We start from the raw sequence: 20,950 nt of genomic DNA, 5'->3' as shown, positions 1-20,950 counted from the left end.
CGGAATTTTCAATCTTGTATATCTCGTTAGTTTTAAAGCTATCTTCTAGATATTAAGCAAAACTGCATAACTGAACAAAAACTTGAGAACACACTATTTTGTCTTGTTCTAAAGTTGAAAAATAAAAAATCCACGGAAATTAAGACTATATAGGACCTGTTGAAATTCACCCTTTTACAAATAACTTATATGGCAAAACAACGTTAGCCAGGTAACTGACTAGCTAGGTAGCTAGGCAGCTAGGTAACACTAGCTGTTGCCCGCGACTTCGTCCGCGTGCGAAGAAGATATGTTATGATATTTTTTTATTCGGTTCAGTTTTTAAAGAAAAGCTTTTGTTTTAGGTATCTTGAACCGTTTTCGCAGCGCATGCAACGGAAGCCCTCGAAGATGAATAATTTTCCCTGTTTTTTCTACATTTTCCATTGTATCTTCGCTCCTATTAGTCGCAGTGTGATGGTATATAGTCTAAAACCTACCTCGATTAATGGTCTATTCAACACAAAAATATTTTTTTCAATTTGAACCAGTAGTTCCTGATATTAGTGCGTTCAAACAAACAAACTCTTCAGTTTTATACACCGTGATTTTTTAGTCGTCTTACAAAAGCAGCCCAGTTCATGTATCCAATGACTAGAACACGTTCATGATAAAAAAAATAGGTATTTATGAGATTTGAATAAGTTTAAAATGCAATTTTTATTCAATATTATTATGCCAGTCGTAGGTTTTTAGAAATACAGCTCTGTTGCGAGTGCGGTCCGAGCCTTGTAACAATGGCGAGGGGCGCGGGCGGCGGCGTTTTTATCATTTTTATGAGTATATTTCACATTTCTCTTGTTTAATTTTTCTTCGTACTTACTATCTTAGTTGATGATAAAAAAATAATAATCTCGCCTAGGGGTATTTTCGTCGTCGGGTATTTCGTCGGATACATGAACTGGGCTGCTTTGTAAGACGACTAAAAAATCACCGTGTATGTAAAGAAGTAGAGAAAATATATATGTCTTCATCATCGCATCTTTTAAATAATCAATATTAGCTTCCACTCTCAAACTTTTGTCTACCTAACTGTAAGAGGATGTTTTTAAAACATCTTATCTCTAGGGATATTCCAAAATATCATAATGTTCGTCGTAAATAATATAGTGTTTATGATTCATCAATGTCAACTTATCATATAAAAAGTGTAGTTGTGCGAAAAAGCGTTTAAAACTATTTTATCTCAACCCTGTGGACGTATGGGCGTCAATATAACAAAAAAAATAGCACTTCAACAGTAATACAATTTAACTGTGAAAAAAATTTTTCCGATTATATTATAAGTTTATTTATAAGGAGTCATTAACAATACTGAAAAAGAAGTGGAAGAAGAAGGATATTTCAAGAATTTCTGTCAAGTATTAAAATGCGTGTCGAATTACCTGAGTTTAAGCGATGCATCTGTTGTGTGCCTCTACGATATGGCTTGGTGTTTTGGGGATATTTCCGATTTGTAAGTACATTTAATCTATAAAATAAATGAGTGTTTGTATGTCTGCTGCTCCATACAGTTTTTTCTTTCTGATTATCGTGATGGAGTGAACTTTGACTCTGCTATTTACAATTGCCGATGAATCATTGGAAATTGTATTAAAATGAAACTTCGTATTCTATACACAATAATTGGAAATTCTTTGTATTGACCGTGAGTGTTTTGCTCCGTACTGAATTTAAAATTATTGTGCTGAAAAATGCTGAGGAGAATACGTATAGTGTCAAATTTAATCCAAAGGCCATTTGCGGAAGCGGAATTGGGGATTAACTAACCTTTTACGTGTGTGAACCTCTCTCCTGCTCCTGCAAGTATTTTTTATTTATTTGACGCCCGCACCATGAAATGCACAGGTTCCACAATCATTAAAGTCACATGTAGAAAGACCAGATCCAAGCGCTTGTCCTACGTGAGGATCTACCCCCGAACAGAATTTTCATGTTCTAAAGATTTTTGTACAATATTCCATTTCCACATCTCGTTGATTTTAACTTAGACTAATACTAATTATCCTTTTCAGATTCAAATAATCGCGTCCTTTTATTCGAACGTAGAAACGATACAACTAGCTACGGAAAAAGAATATACAAGCTTCCGGTTTATCGTAACATGCATCACTATCGCTTTGGATTCAATTGATTTTGTAATCAACATAATTTTTATTATTGGAGCTCATAAGGTTTGTGTATAACGATTTCAATATATTTCTCAGTTGGTAACTTCAATCTTGACAATAGGAGGAAAATTGGGAAGATTTGAAAATTATCAGTTATACATTTTCTGATTATTAAATGATGTACCGGTTTACTCACGCGTATTTATCGGGGTAGCCCGACTAGTTTCGGACCCAACCGGAGTCACACAAATGTAGTTTATAACCAGGATTAACAGGTAGGATAGTTTTGATCCCGATTTTATGTTCCCGTGGGATAATTTCCGATTTGAAGTGTGAGGGCTCGTAGGCAATAGCTAGTAAAAAATACGTTGATCAACTCTTTGTTTTTTTTTAGCTGTACCAAAAATAAAGGGCTGATGGCAATGTCGAAACTAGTTCAATGTAGTGTACCGTCTTACTAGAATAGAAGTAACTATATCACTATAATCTCTAGTGTTCGATTGATACCTTGCTAATAATAAACTTCCTTTTTCAGAAAAACGTGTTGCTGTTGAAAATCTACTTTTATTTTAGTTTCGGGGAGTTCATCATTTTTTGCCTGTTGGTCATCGCGATAGCAATATTCTTCATATATATTTACCATATTTTGAACAAGTACGGTTTGGGTCATTTTAGTCCTTATTCAACTTCTTGGAAACTTCTTACCAACCTTATAATGCTTACTGGAATCATACGTGAGTATGCTACTGTTATTATATTACGAAACTGTTCCACTTTTGGATAAAGAACTTCTTAGTTATGTTGAACACAAAAATTATCGTAACGGTTCATTGTGAACTCGTTTTAACTGCAGGGATAGGTTGAGGTCACCACACCAAAAACACTGAGCGCGTAGTGTCGTCGGTTCGATCCCCGCGTAGGACGAGCATTTGTGTCATCGACGAATGCTTTTTCTGTGTCTTTGCGCAGATGATTTGTATGTTCGTGAAAATCTCGCGACATAAACATTAAATTCGTGAGTGGTTCTTAAAAAATAACCCGCAATTCTCAAAATTCTAGTGATTCAAAAATTTATTGGACTTTTCTTAACAGTAAGAATTTTTATTTCGGAAACAAATAGAAGCTATTTCTCATCGAAAGTAAAATAATCACAAGAATTTTGTAGATACGAAAACCTCACATTTTTGAAGTCTTCTTCATTTTGTGTTATACTTGAAATCGTTACCGATTATTAAATGAATATAATAGGACCATTATATAAATTCATCTAATATGTTCAACCCTTAAAAGCCTATTTAATATTATTTTTCAGTTATACAAGGATATATCCTGCTATTAGTAAGAAGCGAAATAAAGAAACTCAGCAGCAACTGTCAATTCAGATTCGTGAACAACGCAGCTGAGAGTGACTGTATGATGCAGCTCGAGGAAGGAGTGGAGAACGGCGGAGAAGGAACTAAGAAGGGAGGAGAAGGAATAGAGAGCGAAGAAGAAGTTAAAAATGACTTGATTGAACGAAACTGATTAACTTTAGACTATAGATAGACTATTGTTTAGCAGAGTTGTATAAATAAATGTTAAGCTTCAGGTACCGAAAGTCAGGGTGACTGGAGAAAAAATTGGTATGAATATAAACACATTATTTCTGAACATTGGACGGGTTACGGAGCAAAATTAAATTATTATAATTATGGGAATCTCAAGTTTGGAAAAATAAATTTTATTTCAGCAGTTTTTTTAATGTAAGACATTAGTTTTTCAATGTGCTCCCCGTTTGTACCCAGGTATCGTGACTTCAATAATATTTTTGCAAAATTTTATGTTTTTGTTTCATTTCCCTTAATTCCAAGGTTTCAAGGTAAAATAAATTATTTCCAAATCACATTCTACTACTACTTCAAAGACTACATTAAAAATATGATCACATAAAAATGTTAAATTGTTTTGCGAGTACAATTTATACAAGTACAGAACAAGTTAGTGTATATTTTCAATATGTTGATTTTGATTGTATTGTTAAACTGCTAATGTGACGGCGCAGTTGCTCTAGTGGTTAGACGCTCGGGCTACTAGACCGGAGGTCGATTTCCACAGGAAAAATATTTTTGTAATACTTACGATCATTTGTTCTGAATCTAGGTGTAATTTATCCATAACTAGCAACCCGTTCCGCCTTCAAACTATGTGAGACTGATTCGTTACAGAATTTCTTTATAGACAACGTCCAGACATACCACTACCGCGAACCCACACGCTCAATCCAAAGCGGAAGGAGTGATTTCATGACCCCCATCCAAAAAACAAGAGAGCGTGTTTAAAAAAAACAAAATTGAAAGTTGATGATTTTCCACTGGTTTTATCCGCTCCTGAGTCATAGCGTAGTTCTAGGTACATCTGACAATTGTTATCTGGAACATCCCACGAAAATACCGATCAGTGAATCCTCTGATAAAACAAGCAAAATATTATAATTTACACGATTTAGGCTTAACTTCACAATAACTTTATAGTCCTTCCAGTATCCTGGTGACTGTCGTAGGGAACAATTGTGTTTTGTATATTTAATTCTTCTATTTTTTTTGTTTTGTCTTTATAACATTGTGAACAAGCAAAATAAGACCACTTATGTTACGAAGATTGTTAAATAATTGATCGCAATAACTTACCGTCAAGATGTGTTTAAAATACTTTCAAACGAATAAATTGTGTTATTGTTTACCACAGCGATACATATTATTTGTATGGGGATATACAATTCTGGTATGTTTTAAAACATTGCAATTTACTAAATCACTTCAAACACCTTTTGTTGAACAGCCTTTACAATTTATTTCTTTGGAGAGTCTGGTTTGTGTCGGAACAAGTTATCTCATGTATAACTTAGTCTTATTTTGGACCATACTTTACATGTAAGTCCTGATACCTGAGGGTGTATCATCACGTCAGCGCCAGTGTGACAATGCAGCACATTGCGTAGACCCTCAAAATGGTCTGTGAGGGTCCATTTTTTGATACTGTTGCAACTATACTATACTTCTTTATAATTCAAGTCAATATTTAAGGCTAATCATTTTGCTCATCATTTTCAGATCTTCAATTTAATAAATCTGTTCATCGTAAGCTTCTTTGGATTTATGGCGATAAGTGACCATGCTCTAACCAACATTAGGAATATGGTGTACATTCTACTGATTTTAACTGAACTAGTTGTCATGGTTCTGCTCATCGCTGGAGCACATACCGTAAGTAAACCTTTGCTATTTAGTTATTCACAGAAGTTTTTTTTTTAAGTTATAACTACAATAAACTATATTGGAAATTTGAATTATTTCTACCAGACAAAATAATAATTTTAATAACTACTACTACTATAATTTTAACAATTAATTGAATAATGTGTAATCCTTGTATCACGTAATGTTGCACAAACATTCAAGTCATAAGAACACTCAAGACAAGGATTCGTGAATCACACAAATACTTATCCCATGCGGGCATCGAACCTGCGACACGTCACGCACAGTATATTTGGTGTGGCGACCACCACTAGTCGGATGGTTGTGCAACAAAGTTACATAAAAAAATCAGGTCGAACTTAGTCGAACTATTTTTTAAAACGACTCCTGCATTAAGGAATTGGATCCTCGTGTCGCGGGGGGTTTCACAAACATTCATGTCATAGGCAACATTTAATTTATAAAGGCTATGCTGTTAGTCTGAGCATTTTGTGTCCACTATTGGTAATGCCAATATTTCTTTGTTTCAGGAAAACCTGCAGATCTTGAAACTATACCACATTGGTTTCATAGCAATATTTATCCTGTTCGTATTATATAACTTGGCCATCGGTCTATATACAAGCTATTGGCTGTATCAATATTACCAGAACAACGAGAAAATCGTTTTAAACTATTTCACCATTTGGACTAATGCGTTTCCCGTGGCGATTTTATTTCTACAAGTTTGTAAGTATTCATCATGACAACTGATAAATTGTTCTTTACTTGTGGGTTCTCGCCTATTCCTGTATTGAAGTTTTGACATTTGGCAGTTAGATTACTACCTAACTACGCGTTTGTTTCCAGGTGCCAACAATTTCATTCTGAAAGTCTATTGTCGTTTCAAAAGCCTATTTCTCTTCTTCATAAATAACTGTTATCCACATTTCTTGCTTATGATTGCAATAAATATTATAAACAGAAATTTAAAGTGGGCTTTTAAGTGAAACATTAACTGAATGGCTAAAGAATATCATATTTTCCACCAAGGGCTGACTTAAGTTGGTGGCTATTTGGCACCAAACAAAAAAACACGTAATCGAATAAAAAATCTCAAAGTAATCGGTATATACAAAAATCAGAGTTGAGAAAATCCTCTTTCGGGAAACAATTGAAAAGGTATCGATTAAAAAATTGCTAGTTTCTATAGGTAATGTGTATTCGAGCGTTTGTAAATCACAAATTGTCGAATACTAACATAAGTTTTTTAAGGTATAGATATTGTTACTAACAAAAATATGGACGCATAGTCTGAAATAAATGTTTATCATTATTATTACAATATAAACACAGTATTCTTACTTCAATTACAGATATGAACTCATACGTCCTTCTACTGGTCAAGAATGAAATAGAAAAGTTAAAACCTAATACTGACGTCGAGTTATCGAACGTAGGCTCTCCTCGTCGGCCAGAAGTTGCTGGATACTCCGAAAACAGTATACAACCTCCTTTTAATGTATATGATTACAATCATCATAATCGAAAGCTTTGAATAAAGTATTTTCAAATTTTATCGTTTTTTATTTTAGAATACTTACTCATTCATCCTGGAAGACAGTTTAAGAAAAATAATTGTCTACTGTGTTTTTCTAAGAGAAGGGCTGATTTAATATAATTAATAGATTTTAAAAAATCTAATAACCCACGTTTTTCAATGCACACATTAAAATTTTATCTATTATAATCAGTCTAGCCGTTTTTATACTTGTAAATTGCATTGTCATCGGAAGCTACCCTAAAAATTTCAGCTAATCGGGAAGGGCCTCAAAATTGAGTGACAAAAATTCAACCGGAACGACAAACAAACAAGAAATGTGAGTGTATAAAATCGTGGGTTTTTTTTTTAGCAAGAATCCAATATTTTCATTAAATTTTGACACTGCCAGTGCTATTCAAAATTAAAAGCTTTATGTTTATGTAGATGTAGGTATGTCTTATATAGGTATTGTTCAGTAAAATACTCGTTTATGTAATTGTTTTGAATTTTATCTGTTTCAAACATTTAAGCGATTTCATTAGTGTAAAATGTGACTTGTGCAGCTTAATCCATACATTAGAAGAACGATAACAGCCTAAACATAGACTACAGCTGGGCTGAGCATGGACTGTTCATAATGTCAGCTTACATAGGTACGTCCCACTGCTGGGCACAGACCTCCTCCCACATAGGGAAGGTTGAAGCACTCACCGCTGAAGCAGTCACCGCGCTAGCTTACTGCGGGTTGGCGATTTCAAAGTCCAGTACTTGGAAGCCATTTTTCCCCACCATTTTCCCTCAACGTTTGTCAACTTTTGTAATAACTTTAAAAAATAATAACATGCAAAAAAAGTCAATGATAGCCGATAAGTAAATATGCATTTAGTCTAAAACACTATTCGTTTAGTAGTCAGAAACCGGAGGTCGTGGGTTCGATTGCCAGCCAGGACAAATTTGTGGGATGGGCGTGACAATGGGTGTAATTTATCTCTAATATGTGTGTATTTAGAAATATAAAAGTATGTTTATAAACTGTCTCATACTCATAACATAAGTTGCTTAATAAACTAAGCAACTTGGCTAGATGGCGTTGTCCGAAAGTTTTACTCAAATCTCAATTCTTTTTTGCTTTCATAATGAAGTTACAGGTGGTAGTTTAGGACCATTATTGAATGCAAGTATTGTATTTACGAAATAAATCATTGAGTCATAGCTAAACACTCTTGACCTTCCTCAGGAAGTAGAGTTACCACAAACTCCAACCGATAAGCATTAAAAAAAAAACAACGACTCCTGCAGTAAGGAATATAATGCTTGTGTCGCGGGGGGTTTCACAGACATACAAATCACGTGCACAAGACACCCAGCCTCAGGACAAGCATTCGTGGATCACACAAATGCTTATCCTACGCGGGGATCGAACACGCAACACGTCGCGCGCATTGGGTTTGGCGTGGTGACCTCAACCACTCGGCTATAGATATAATCGCTTTAGCCTATGAAAATGCAGGAAGATACTTAATCTGACTGACGCCGGGAAATCCTGTCAGTTCCCAATAATATTCTAGTTTCATATAAAAACACCGTTATCACGCATGGTGGTGACTGTAGAGGAAGTTGGGTATTATCAGTAGGCGAACAATAAAATTGACCTTTGGTTATAAATGTAGGCAATAGGCAAATACTGTTACTTTGTGGACATTATTTCACAACATTTTTAGTATGAAAGCTTAAAACATCAAATAATTTAGGTTCAAATCGTTGGTATCACGACTTAAAATTGTCTGAAATATCGGATGTTTTACTTTTCAAATCATTCTGAGACTTGCTAAATAAAGAAAAACAAGATATCTTCTTTATAAAATGTGTAATAAAAATACTCTACGTTGCCTACAGTTTAACCATACGATTCTCTCATCAATTTTAGTATTATCTTACATATGAAAACAAAAATCAAATCACAAAGAATCTTACATCAGTATCATATTAAAGAGCTAAAATAAGAACGGCAAAAACCATTTAAGTATGATTTGGGGGCCTATCACCACCTCTCATAGCATTATTAAGGCCAGTCGTCCATCGCATTAGAATAGACTGAAAACACACACGAAAATGACATTCCCTTTCGATAAACGTGATTATGACTTTTCACTTCCATACATTGGGAATAACCAATACATCAATAAATTAAACCCTAAATAAATCCATATTAGCATTCGGAGAAATATAACATCTCTACTCTCTTTTCTTGACATTTTTTCTTCTCTCTCTCGAAATGCTAAACACACGCTTAATGAGTTGATAATAGACCCCCTGTACCGGAGAATTTTCCTTAATCAAAAGATATAATAAACTTTTTTTAAATTATACGTCGCTGATGACTCTGTGGCACTCTGCTGTGCATCCCACTCCATTATTCTCGCCCAAAGTATCTTTTCCTTTACTGCAATTCATCTTGCATTCAGACTGAGCTGCATTGTTCACGAATCTGAATTCGCAATTGCTTTTTAGCTTCAGCATTTCACTCCTAAGTAGAAGCAAGAAGTAGCCTTGTGATACTGAAAAAGATTGAATTCGGATTAATAAAAAATACCTTAAAATACAGCAGTGTACGTAAAAAAAAGAAAAGAAAAGTTCAATCAAGTGAAATGTTCAATCAAATAAAAAAAAATAATAGAAAAGAAGGAATCCCGCTCTTAGGCGTTTAATTTTGTATCGCGGGTTCACAAACATTTAAGTCACATCCACAAAGACACCCTGACTCAACAGAAGGAGTCGTGTATGAAAAAGACGTTTGTCCTTCGAAGGCTTATATATTGCGGTTTATGAAGGATTGCATCGTATTGCCATACACCTACACAAAAACGCGAATGACGTAGCACAGTGGTTCAGGTTTAGCCAGTCAGAGTCAGACACTACCCATTTCCTCCCCCGACGGAGTGGGGATAAGGATTCCCCCCGCCTTAACAAAAAAAAGGGCTCATATATTGCAACTCCAATTTTTTGAATTATTCAACATCACCAAAGCACATAACCGGGGTGTGAACAATTGACTGTTATTGAACTTAATAAAGAAGAAGAAAATGAATGAATACCTACCCATACTAACAAAATGACTCGAACACTCCAAGATATTGTCTGCCACCGCATAAAACGATGTACTTCGGTATGGCCCTCTGTAGATGAAGTAAGTACTGATTATGAATAATGAGAACAAAATGCTCAGGATCCATACACCGATACTGTAGTAATAGTACACAGTTAGCAGTTTCAGATTTTTCTGGAAACAAAAGAACATTGGGTAAAATATAAAGCCTCCTTCGATGGCGTTAGTTTAAAAAATTAGACCGCTAATAAGCTCGTTACCTAATTTAGACAATCACATTAAGTTGTGTTTAAAAAAGTTGATTCGGTGTTGTTTCCCGAATTAACAATGTAGCAGAGTAGTTATGATACATTATAATTAAAAAAAAAACATTTGTAAACCATGAAATATTTCATCCTAATTGATTGGGTCTGATCCAGTTTGAAAAATGTCATCTAAATCCACCCCATACCACACTTGCAAATTCATTAAAATATGAGCTGAGAATTAAACAAAAACATACCTTATGTCCTCCAACGATGAAAACGGTGCTTAACGCGAAATCCAACGTGACCAGGAACAAGAAAATGATAAACACAGTCAGTCTGAATGTGAACACTCTTTCATGTAGTCCGTAAACATGATATGCCATCGTTAAGGACCTTATTACCATTGCAATCGACACTATTAAGAGGGCAGCAATTGCCTGAAAAGATGGAAGAAATATGTAAAAGGGTCTGAAAAGAAAGTGTTTGTTCATTATTCAACAGGTTAGGGGTAAGATTACGGGCCGTCTTCAGGATTTGTTTAAGCTTTCTAGAACATTCTGTATACCGAGTAAGAGCAAACACGAGAGATCTTTCTACAGTCAAAATTTAGGGCTAGAAGGTTATCGACGCATTTTTGACCCAAATAAGATTATGAGGACTAAAATATAAAATTGATATAGTCAGTAGTTGTTTAGTGTACCAAAAAAAAAACAAAGTAAATATGATCTCCAATTAATTTCTGTGACCGATAACTATAAATGCGCAAAACATCCTGCCGATAGCATAATCAGCTCAACAAATAAACACTATTATTCCAAACTCTAAATATAATTTAGGCAATACGTACCAATTTGATGTATCCCCATACTAGCAAACCATAACGAAGTGGAAAACAACAGCAGCATCTTTTAAAAACTGGGAGCTCTGAATGCATGATGTTCAATATCCTATTACTCCAAAAAAAACCGTTAAAAATTTCAAACGTCTTTAAGTCTTGCAAAGTCCAAAAACCTGCTTAGGAGAATATTTAAACGTATTTTTTTTTATTAATTTTTTTTTTTTTTCAATTAAACACTTCTGCACTCGTTAAACGTTCGTTAAGTACTGCAGCAGTTGTTTATAGTTTTATAAATTCATATTACATTTAACCTTTAAAACTAAGTGATAAGTGTTATTACGCGCTTGTTTATCGTGAGAGCGGGTATTCTTTATCTTTGACTTTCAGATCCCGTAGTGTTGATGTCATTTTGCATATCCTGGACGGACTTTACCCCGGTTTTTTCTATTAAGTTTTGATAAAAAAAATGTTAACATAATCATACTCCTTTACTCGTTCTTGCTTCAGAAATCTTTTTTTTGGTGAAGAAATTTTCTCTCATTCTCCCTCGTAAATTGAATAGCAAAGTAAACATTAAAAATAAGTGTCCGAATTGAGGATTGATTGAATTTTTGGCATTTCACCAAGTTTTGTGTGATAATTACAAATTTTTGTTTTTGTGTCCATTTTGTTCTAACTCCCTTAGCTAGCGGGTTCGATCACTACCCGTGACAAACGTTTGTGCGAGTGACCAGTCGGGTAAGATCCCTACTCTCTTATCATGTTCTACCTAAAGAAATAAATTTCTAAGCCATGCGTAATATATAACTACTTTAATCTTTGGTATATAAAATAAAACATCTGAATTAAACAACTAGGTTTATTGTGAGTTAAACAAAGTGACTCCATTGTACATTTTTAGTGTCTCAACTTATCGTTACAATATTGTTTTAGGAGACCCTTAAAAATATTTTCAAAAAAGGAATTAGTATCCTAAATATTCTATAGTTTATAGTAATGCTCGTATTTAAAATGACAACAGCTAGAATATTAAGAACTTAATGTAATTGCGGTTATACAGGGTGTAAGGAACACCGTGACTTTTCCGTGGGACCTGAGTTCTAGACATGATTCCAGACCCCACTGCGTTGGAATTTTTCATCGGTCTTTTCATGAAAATTGCAGTTTTTTTTCGCGTTTTTTTAATTTTATGTGTCATAAAATCATTTTTCCTACGTATTTCAATAATATTTTCATAAACAAAATCATTATTAAGCCGTTTTCACAAAAAAAGGCAATGTAAATGAAACACTAAAAACTGCTCCCGATCAGCTGATTCGTGAAGGTACTCGTCGGTCATCGCTCTCTTGCAAATCTAACCGAAAGTGACGTCAAAACCGAACCAATACTCATGAGCGACAAGCGTAAGAGATAGCGCAACTATTGCGCGCGCACTCGCACGCATTATTCGTAATCCTGCCTACTATTCCTTTAAAAAAAGCCGCGCGCTTTGTAGGCACCGCTAGCCGCCTTTGTCGACACCGCCAGCGCGCCGACAAACACCTACAGCGGTATCGGCGAGTGACGTACCTGTGACACTGGATAAAATAGTACATTGTAACCTCCACCCGTTTATTCCCACCTAGGTAGGTGATTAATAAAAAAATAAAACGGGTGTGTACCTTCAAAATTTATATTATATAAAAAAAAACACAGCCGGAGGCACACGAAGATTTATGGGTCGTGGATTACAACTTTGTCTGTAGTCACCTCTGCAGGGATAGGTACCCCCCTGTAGTTGTGGCGGGATTCCGCCGCTGGCCGGAGATGGAAGTAGGCCGAGGTTCAGTGCTGAGCTGTACGGTGACTTCACCGGTGATGGAGATGGCGCGCACGTGCGACTGGTGTTGCCGGAAGCGGGCTCCTCGGATGACCTCGGTTGGTAGGCAGGCCCGAACGCGAGGATGCTGCTGGCTCCTTAAAGCCGGAAGAAAAAACCTGGAAATCACCGTTCGAGCTAATCAGAACTCGGCCTAATAAATTCCGTGCTGGAGTACCACCGTCGACAACGAGGAAGCGATACCTATCTAAATGTAGTAGTATTGACGTGGCGGTACTACCCAGAACGGAGTTTACACATAAAGCAGTTTAACGGAAAAAAAATACAAACATAAAATTACGGTTATGGCCGTTGAGATATTTAAATTTTGAATAAAAAAATATTATTTTACTTGCAGGTAGATTGAAGCAATAATTTTATTTGAAACTACTACTTTACTTAAATAGTGTTAGCTCATTAGCTTGGTGAATTAAGCAACATAAAGCGAGTAACACAGCACAGTAACAAACGAGTGGCAAAGCAAGACAAAGGTACAGTGGCACATAGAACATAATAAGCTGCAAATAAAAAGAAACATATAACAAACAACTATATGATCAAGATGGGTGAATTGTGTGCTATTTAAAACTTACCCTAATTCGGGATCTTCACAACAATATTAAGTGCAAGTATTCAACTTGAACACTCTCAACTTATTTTTTTTTTAAATTTGAATTTAACGGCCGTGTCTGCTAGGACGCTTGACAGGACGGAAAGTGGTCAGAGGTAACACGCTCGCATCAGCCTAGGAGCGACTGGCCAGTATGTCCCATCTCCCTCAATCGAACTCATTCTTGGTTCGTTCGGTTCATTCGGCGCGTTCCAAAACACGCGTAAACAAAGAACAATGCATTCATTTTCATGTTGTTATTTTATTTTTATTAATTAAGTTTTGCACAGTTATAATTGATTTTATTTATTTTAATATTATTCGAAATTTTACCATAGTAGTCTCCCTTTTTACTAAGGGGTAGGAAAGCTAACACACGGGTCACGACCAAGTGTGCTAGCTATAGTAAGTATTTTTATAGATAAATAAATATCATATATATATATAATATGTATGTATATGCATATTACGATGATGATGATGATGAAGCGAGAAATTTGCGTGTGAGACGACAGGTATTCAACAACGTAGCTTTTTGTAGTAATGTTAGTGTGGATTTGGGCATATCGAGTAGGTTTAAGTTGGGCTGAAGGCTTTTCGGGACGACACCAGTCGTCGATATTATAATAGGTATTATTTTAACAGTCTCTACTTGCCACTGCCGCTTTATTTCAGTCGCAAGGTCTATATATTTGGACATTTTTTCAGTATAAGTAGTGAGAAGGTTATGTGTATTGCACACTGCTACATCTATTAGGAATACAGTCTTCTCAACTTTGTCTAAAACTGTGATATCTGGCCTGTTAAAATGTACGGTTTTATCTGTTATTATTGTCCGATCCCAATAAATTTTAAATCTATTATTTTCTAGAACTGTGCTGGGTTTATATTTATAATATGCAATTTTTTGTTGAATAAAAGAGTGTTTGTGGGCTAAGTTCTGGTGAATTATAGATGCCACTTGATCGTGTCTGTGCTTGTAATCGGTCTGAACTATTGATTTACAAGCACCAGTGATGTGTTGAATTGTTTCTGAACTACTGTGGCATCGTCTACATAGATCTGTGGGTAAGTTTGGGATACGAGTGATGAATTTTTGATAGTTGCGAGTGTCAATTACCTGATCTTGAATAGCGATCACAAAAGCCTCTGTTTCTGGGAAAAGTTCACCTCGCCGCAGCCACTCGTTCGACGCATTCTTGTCGACGTGTTCTTGGCTTAGATCAGCAAAGTGCCTCCCGTGCAAAGACTTTTGTGACCACATATTCATTTTCTGTTCTTTACTTACCAGTTTTATTTGCCAAGTAGAGTTGCATAGGTTTAATGGAGTTAGTTTGTTATCTATTCCCACTATATGTGTATGGAGTTGTGACTCTTCGGCCTTAGAGTAGAAATATTTACGTAGCTTTTCGATTATGTTATTGTGTAGATTGTGTATATCTATAAGTCCCCTGCCGCCATCTTGGCGGGGTAATGTAAGTCGTTGAATACACGATCTGGGGTGGTGTTTTCTATTGGAAGTCATACGAGTATTGACGATACGTTGTAGTTTAATTAAATCACTTTGCGACCATTTTATTATTCCAAAAGAGTATGTAAGGACCGGTATCGCAAAGGTGTTTATGGCTTTAATGATATTTCTTGAATTTAAGTGAGTTTTTAAAATTTGATTTAATCTACTTTTGAATTTATTTGTTAATTCTAACTTTGCATTTTTTTGGTGAATTTGTTTGGATTGATGAAATCCTAGATATTTATATGTACTGTTTTCATCTATTGGCTCTACTTGTTCCCCTGAATCTAATATGTATGAATTAGCTTGTATCTTACCCCGATTAACTGAAAATATTTTACATTTATCTACCCCAAATTCCATTTTTATGTCTGTAGAGAACAATTGCGTTATGTCGGCTAGTTTTGTAAGGTCTGTATGACTGGCTGCAAATAATTTAATATCATCCATGTAAAGAAGATGAGAAATACTATGTACAGAATTATTATACTTTAATTTAAAACCAATATTAGTGCTGTTAAGAAGCTCCGACAATGGATTCAACGCCATGCAAAACCACAAGGGACTCAAGGCATCACCCTGAAATATGCCTCTCTGTATTTTTATGGGCCCAGTGGTAACAGGATTATTCTTTATTAATTTAAGTTTAGTTTCCCACTGCAGCATGCTCGTATTTAAAAATAAAATAATGTTAGGATGAATTTTATAATGTTTAAGTATATATATTAACCAGCTATGTGGGACAGAATCGAAGGCTTTTTTATAATCGATGAACATTGTGTGAATATTTCTATTCTTAGTTTGGGCCTGTTTCATAACTATTGCGTCTATTGTTAGTTGTTCTTTACAGCCTTGACTATTTTGCTTACATCCTTTCTGCTGTTCTGCAAGGATATTGTGGCTCTCAAGGTGTTTGTAAATGAGCTGACTAATACATCCAGTAATAATTTTGTATATAGTCTGTAAGCAAGTGATCGGTCTGTAATTTGCAGGGTCTGTTGGATCTGAGTTTTTTGGTAGCATGTACGTAATTCCGTGTGTAATGAATGAAGGCATGATGTCCGGTGACTGTATGAAATGGCATATGTGTTTATGAATGAATGGGTGTGTGCAAGTAAATTTCTTGTACCAATAATTATGAATGTGGTCTGTACCAGGGGCTTTCCAATTATGAGTGCTGTTAATGACTCGTGCAAATGTGTCGATTGGGATGTTTTCGAACTCCATTTCATTAATCAGCACGTGTTTTGCTGTATTGTGCAGCCAATCGGCATCAGCATTATGTTGTATTGGATTTTCCCATATCCTAGACCAAAACTGTTGTAGAAGTTGTGGGGATGGTGTTTCAGAGGCTACCTCAGGGTTGATTTGCGAAGAGTTACCTAATGTTCTATAAAATTGTTTTTCATTATTAACAAACGTTGCATTTTGTTTTTTCCGTTGAGTACAAGCTAAATATCGTCTGAGTCTACTTGAAATTGCATTTAATTTTTGTTTAATGGTGTCAAGGAAATGTTGTGGTTCTGTATTCGGTTCCTCGTGTTTTGAATGAGTATTATATTTTATCATTATCTCTTTTACTGTTTTTACGATTTTTCTATTTCTTCTTCCTGCTATATACTGTGTGAGTCTTCCTAATTCTAGTCTATACTTTTTGATTCTGCTTTCGATCCTTCTTTGCCAGGTAGGCTTTCGGCTGTCACTACTTCTGTTTGTATTTTCTTGTGTTTTAAATCTAGTTCCATTACAAGTGGCAGCTGAATAGGCTGCTGAGTAAATGTATGTGTGTAGGGAATTAAAATCTAGGTCGTGACTCAAGTACTTAGGTAGAATCATATTATTTAAGTAATTTACAATCTGAGCAAATTTTCGTGAGGTTTTTTGTTTCGGAATGAATGGTCTAGACTCAGGGTGTGTATTATTAAACTGTAAAACGGCCCTATCAAATTCTGTTTCTATTCTTCTATATATGTTATTGTAAGCTAAGTTGTTATCATTAATACTGTTAACACTAACTGATGTAGGATCTTCTGGAATTACAGGTGTATTGTCTAGCAAGCAATCTTGAATAAGTTGCATGTGTTCTAAATTAAGATTTTGTTCTATACTTGCTTGATGATTCTCTGCTGTTAATTTAATTTCTACTTCTCTTCTTATTTCTAAAATTTTGTTTTCATACGACTTATTATTGAATACTAACCTTCTCTGATCTGCAATCCGCTGTTCTGTTACATGAGACAGGTGGGGGTGTCTTTCTTTGAATAATTCGAATAGCTTTTTTCGGTATGCAGTCTTATTTATCTCTAATTCGGTCACTTCAAAATAACACCTAATTATGTCTTCATTGACCTCCTCGGACCACTTTAACCTGGTTTTGTTATTGAAATTTGTTTGTGTGCTATATTCTATTTGACTATGGTTATGAATGGTAAGATGATGAGAGTCATTAGTTTGTATGTGGTCCTGAATTTCTGAAACTATTTCATCTAATACATGCTGTGGCAACAATTTTCTTCTTAATATAGCCCTTTTTTGGTCTCCTAGACGCTGCCGGGTGGCTTGCATTTCGGGATAAATTTCGTTAAATGCTTGGTGTAATGGTTCTAGATAATTATTCATTTGTGTTGTCTCACATTTTGTAATTTGTAAGTATGTGCGCCAAATGAATCTGTTCATACTTTCTGTCCACTTTTTGCGCGCACGAGATGGGCCAACAGTGGGTGCAGGACAGTTGGCCATTGCCTCCTGCACAACAGCTGTTGACCTTGTTGAACGGGATGAGTATATAGATGATGGAGATGAAATAGGTGATCTAAATAAGGTATGTGTCGATGAAGGAGATGGGATGTTAGAAAATAATGAATGTTCGGACGATGAGGGTGACGATGATCGGTCGGCTGTAGCATTTTGTTCGAGGGGAACCCGCCTGTTCAGTCCCCCGTCGCCTACGGTTCGCATGCTGTGGCATCCAGCGTCGGCTCCAGATGCGCCCCGGCGACCCCCGGGCAGCGGCCGCAAACAATATCTCTTATTCTGACTATTCATATTTTCTCCATTCGATGAAAGGGTTGTGGGGATCGTTAGTTGGGATAGGTGATATTTTTTTGGTAAGTTCTTCAACCATGCTACCAGTACCATGTATAGGTTATATTTTATGGTAAGTTGTTCAGACATGATAAACTCGTTACGATATCCTTTTATTCATACATTCACTTCAATCATTCCCTCATCTCTCAAAACCAGTCATAATAAACAACACACAATATTAAAATTGTGCGACGTGTCCTAACATACAAAAAAAATCAAACGACTAATATATTCGTCATTGACTTTGGTAACAGGTCTTAATATCGTTTAATAGTGTAAGGGGAAACGTAACAAAGATCACATTCATTTGTAGGTAGGAATTTTTAAGTCCTTAATATGCCAAGACCCTAAATTTTTACCAGACATATCCTCCAAAACATACACTAGTGGTGATAGCTTTTGAATGACCCGGCACTTAATGTATTTGGGAGCTAATTTCTTGCTAAAGTGCTTATCCTTATCGCTCAGGACGTAAGCACGTTTGTATACTACATCACCAATATTAAATTCGAAAGCTTTACGTCTTAAATTATAATATGATGTATTTTTGACATGTGCGTGATGCAAGGATTTTTGGACTTGATCAAAGATTGAGCTTACAGATCTGCCGTCTAAGATCCGCCACAGTATTAGCTGGGGTTTCACCTCGTACGGCTACCTCGTATTCTAATTCCGACTTTTGTAATGATAGAAACTTAATAGGGTATGCCATTTTAAATACGGGTAAAAAAAATCAAAATGGGAGAAAGTTGTAAATAGCACACAAAATTTTATGGAAAGAAAAAAAATACTCCGTTCCGTTATAATCTACTTTAACAGAACGCTGTGTAAGTAAGAAGTAACAGAAAGAAAGAAACAAAAAATTGCGAACAAAAGCAGACAAAACAATTTTTGCAACTGGTGTGAAAGAATTGGAAAAAAACAGCACGATTCAAATGTTACCACGGCTGATAGCAATATTATAAAAAAAATTGAACAGCCTGTATAAAAAAAACACCCTGTATATGAGTTTTTTTTTTTGTTTTTTTTTTTTTTTTTTTTTAACGTTAACACAATATACTAAAATAACGGAAATGATGAGATTATAAGACTTCACTCCAGTTGATGCAAGCAAACACACAAAGCGTTTTACAAAATAAAAAAAATAAAATTACCCACTCACCGTACAATAACTAACTACTAACTACAGAAGCGAGAACAGACAAAACCACGTAATTGGGCGCCAGTGTAACCTCCACCCGTTTATTCCCACCTAGGTAGGTGATTAATAAAAAAATAAAACGGGTGTGTACCTTCAAAATTTATATTATATAAAAAAAAACACAGCCGGAGGCACACGAAGATTTATGGGTCGTGGATTACAACTTTGTCTGTAGTCACCTCTGCAGGGATAGGTACCCCCCTGTAGTAGTTATGTATTAGTTAGAATTTAATAAATATACCCACCGCTGCCAACTATAATATGAACAATATGTAGGTAGTTCAATTTATAATTTGTAGAAACAAAACATGATTATTCATGTAACGTTCCGTTACAACATCGATTTTTGTTACACGGGTTCCATGTTATAAAATAAAAAATCACTTTCTCAGCGTTTATCAACTTATCGTACTACGAAATTTATTAAAACCTTTTATTATTAACAGTTTGTTATTGTTTAGAATTCTGTAGTTCTAAAACATGTTGTTATAAACAATCATTTATTTTTTCTAAAATTAAAGTCTGTTTTGTTACTAATATCCATCATCTACTAATGAAATTCCTGCCTAAAAATTTTTAATTTTTTTTCCTACGAACTGCTGAATAATTATTCCAGTCACATAAAACAATTATGTTCTTACACAAAAGTACATTTTGTGATTAATCAATTTTAAAGGTTTAAGTTAAGTACTTTATTGTCAAGAATAATTTTACGATATTCACTTCGACCTCATGTAATTTATCGATAAAGAATCATAGGTACCTAGGTCCAACACTACTCAAAGGTAAAACCGAAAGTTCGGCTTTTTTCAAAACAGTACCTATTTTTACTCAGTTTGTTCCTTACGCTAATCGAATGTGCATGTGCAATCGGGTAATTCGCGGACTAATTATCGTGTAGGCAGACAATTTTATTGTGTTAAGTGATATAAGTGCGTGTGTTGTGTGTGTATTATTTAAATTACGATCCTAGTAGCTCGATAGGTTATTTTACCGCCCGGGAGAATGACAACATGCTAATGTGTTATGGCGAAGCACGTGGCAATGCAAGTCTCGCGATGAACATTTACTGGACGCGGTACTTTTTGCCCCGGGTTCAGCAGCAGATTTTTCGCCGCGCCAAAATTTGTGTGCACGTAGATGGCGGACATTTCGAAATTTTCGAACCTTATCTGGTTAGAAGTGAGCGAGATTAAGGTAAGAGTAGGTTTGATTTAATAATACACAAGACACAGATTGAAGTCAGAATAGTGTAAATTGATTGGTATTTTTTTGTGATTGTTTTTCGTTACATCACAACATTTTTATAAAATGCGCGCGCGTTTCGAATGTTTCGATCGTGTCGCCGAGTGTCGCCCTCCTACCACATTACAGTTCGTGTAAGTACGTACGCTGAGCGTAAGGATCGCGCGGTAACCAATTCATTGCGTGCTCAAAAATGACTAAATCTATAAATATTAATCTCCGACGGTAGCGACTTCTTTAATATTAATTAACACGTTATTTTAAAGTCATTATGCGACTTTGGTGGTACGGTGTTCCTTACACCCTGTATTTTTACTATTTAATAGCTTTATATTT

At 35.3% G+C, this 20,950-nt stretch overlaps 3 protein-coding genes across 3 annotated transcripts; 2 read left to right on the top strand and 1 right to left on the bottom strand.

Annotated features, from left to right (window-relative positions):
- Window positions 1-1,125: 1,125 nt before the first annotated feature.
- LOC113503963 lies at window positions 1,126-3,953 on the top strand. Its single transcript, XM_026886108.1, has 4 exons — window positions 1,126-1,495; window positions 2,031-2,213; window positions 2,686-2,884; window positions 3,463-3,953. Exons 1-4 carry the CDS (start codon window positions 1,409-1,411, stop codon window positions 3,672-3,674), a joined length of 681 nt encoding a protein of 226 aa, XP_026741909.1. The 5' UTR covers window positions 1,126-1,408; the 3' UTR covers window positions 3,675-3,953.
- Window positions 3,954-4,737: 784 nt separating this feature from the next.
- Window positions 4,738-8,177, top strand: LOC113503962. The gene is made up of 5 exons (XM_026886107.1): window positions 4,738-4,910; window positions 5,240-5,392; window positions 5,917-6,115; window positions 6,742-6,867; window positions 8,146-8,177. The coding sequence occupies exons 1-5, from the start codon at window positions 4,824-4,826 to the stop codon at window positions 8,175-8,177; spliced, it is 597 nt and encodes a 198-aa protein (XP_026741908.1). The 5' UTR covers window positions 4,738-4,823.
- A 581-nt stretch (window positions 8,178-8,758) lies between these two features.
- Window positions 8,759-11,343, bottom strand: LOC113503855. Its single transcript, XM_026885967.1, has 4 exons — window positions 11,110-11,343; window positions 10,517-10,699; window positions 10,008-10,188; window positions 8,759-9,466 (listed from the first exon to the last, which is right to left on the bottom strand). Exons 1-4 carry the CDS (start codon window positions 11,194-11,196, stop codon window positions 9,273-9,275), a joined length of 645 nt encoding a protein of 214 aa, XP_026741768.1. The 5' UTR covers window positions 11,197-11,343; the 3' UTR covers window positions 8,759-9,272.
- Window positions 11,344-20,950: the final 9,607 nt, after the last annotated feature.

Source organism: Trichoplusia ni, chromosome 20, assembly GCF_003590095.1.
Source record: "Trichoplusia ni isolate ovarian cell line Hi5 chromosome 20, tn1, whole genome shotgun sequence".
Classification (NCBI taxonomy): Eukaryota; Metazoa; Arthropoda; class Insecta; order Lepidoptera; family Noctuidae; genus Trichoplusia; species Trichoplusia ni.
The sequence above is the reverse complement of the archived record's forward strand: the minus strand, read 5'-3'. Positions and strand labels throughout refer to the sequence as shown.

Bases quoted from the DNA above. Each gene is read 5' to 3' on its own strand.
- LOC113503963 (XM_026886108.1), top strand. From the start codon at position 1,409: ATGCGTGTCGAATTACCTGAGTTTAAGCGATGCATCTGTTGTGTGCCT. The intron at 1,496-2,030 runs GTAAGTACATTT...ATTTTAACTTAG, and splicing joins TTTGGGGATATTTCCGATTT to ACTAATACTAATTATCCTTT. The intron at 2,214-2,685 runs GTTTGTGTATAA...TTCCTTTTTCAG, and splicing joins TTATTATTGGAGCTCATAAG to AAAAACGTGTTGCTGTTGAA.
- LOC113503962 (XM_026886107.1), top strand. From the start codon at position 4,824: ATGTGTTTAAAATACTTTCAAACGAATAAATTGTGTTATTGTTTACCA. The intron at 4,911-5,239 runs GTATGTTTTAAA...CATCATTTTCAG, and splicing joins TATGGGGATATACAATTCTG to ATCTTCAATTTAATAAATCT. The intron at 6,116-6,741 runs GTAAGTATTCAT...CTTCAATTACAG, and splicing joins GATTTTATTTCTACAAGTTT to ATATGAACTCATACGTCCTT.
- LOC113503855 (XM_026885967.1), bottom strand. From the start codon at position 11,196: ATGCATTCAGAGCTCCCAGTTTTTAAAAGATGCTGCTGTTGTTTTCCA. The intron at 10,700-11,109 runs GTACGTATTGCC...CCATCTTTTCAG, and splicing joins TATGGGGATACATCAAATTG to GCAATTGCTGCCCTCTTAAT. The intron at 10,189-10,516 runs GTATGTTTTTGT...TTTTGTTTCCAG, and splicing joins TCATCGTTGGAGGACATAAG to AAAAATCTGAAACTGCTAAC.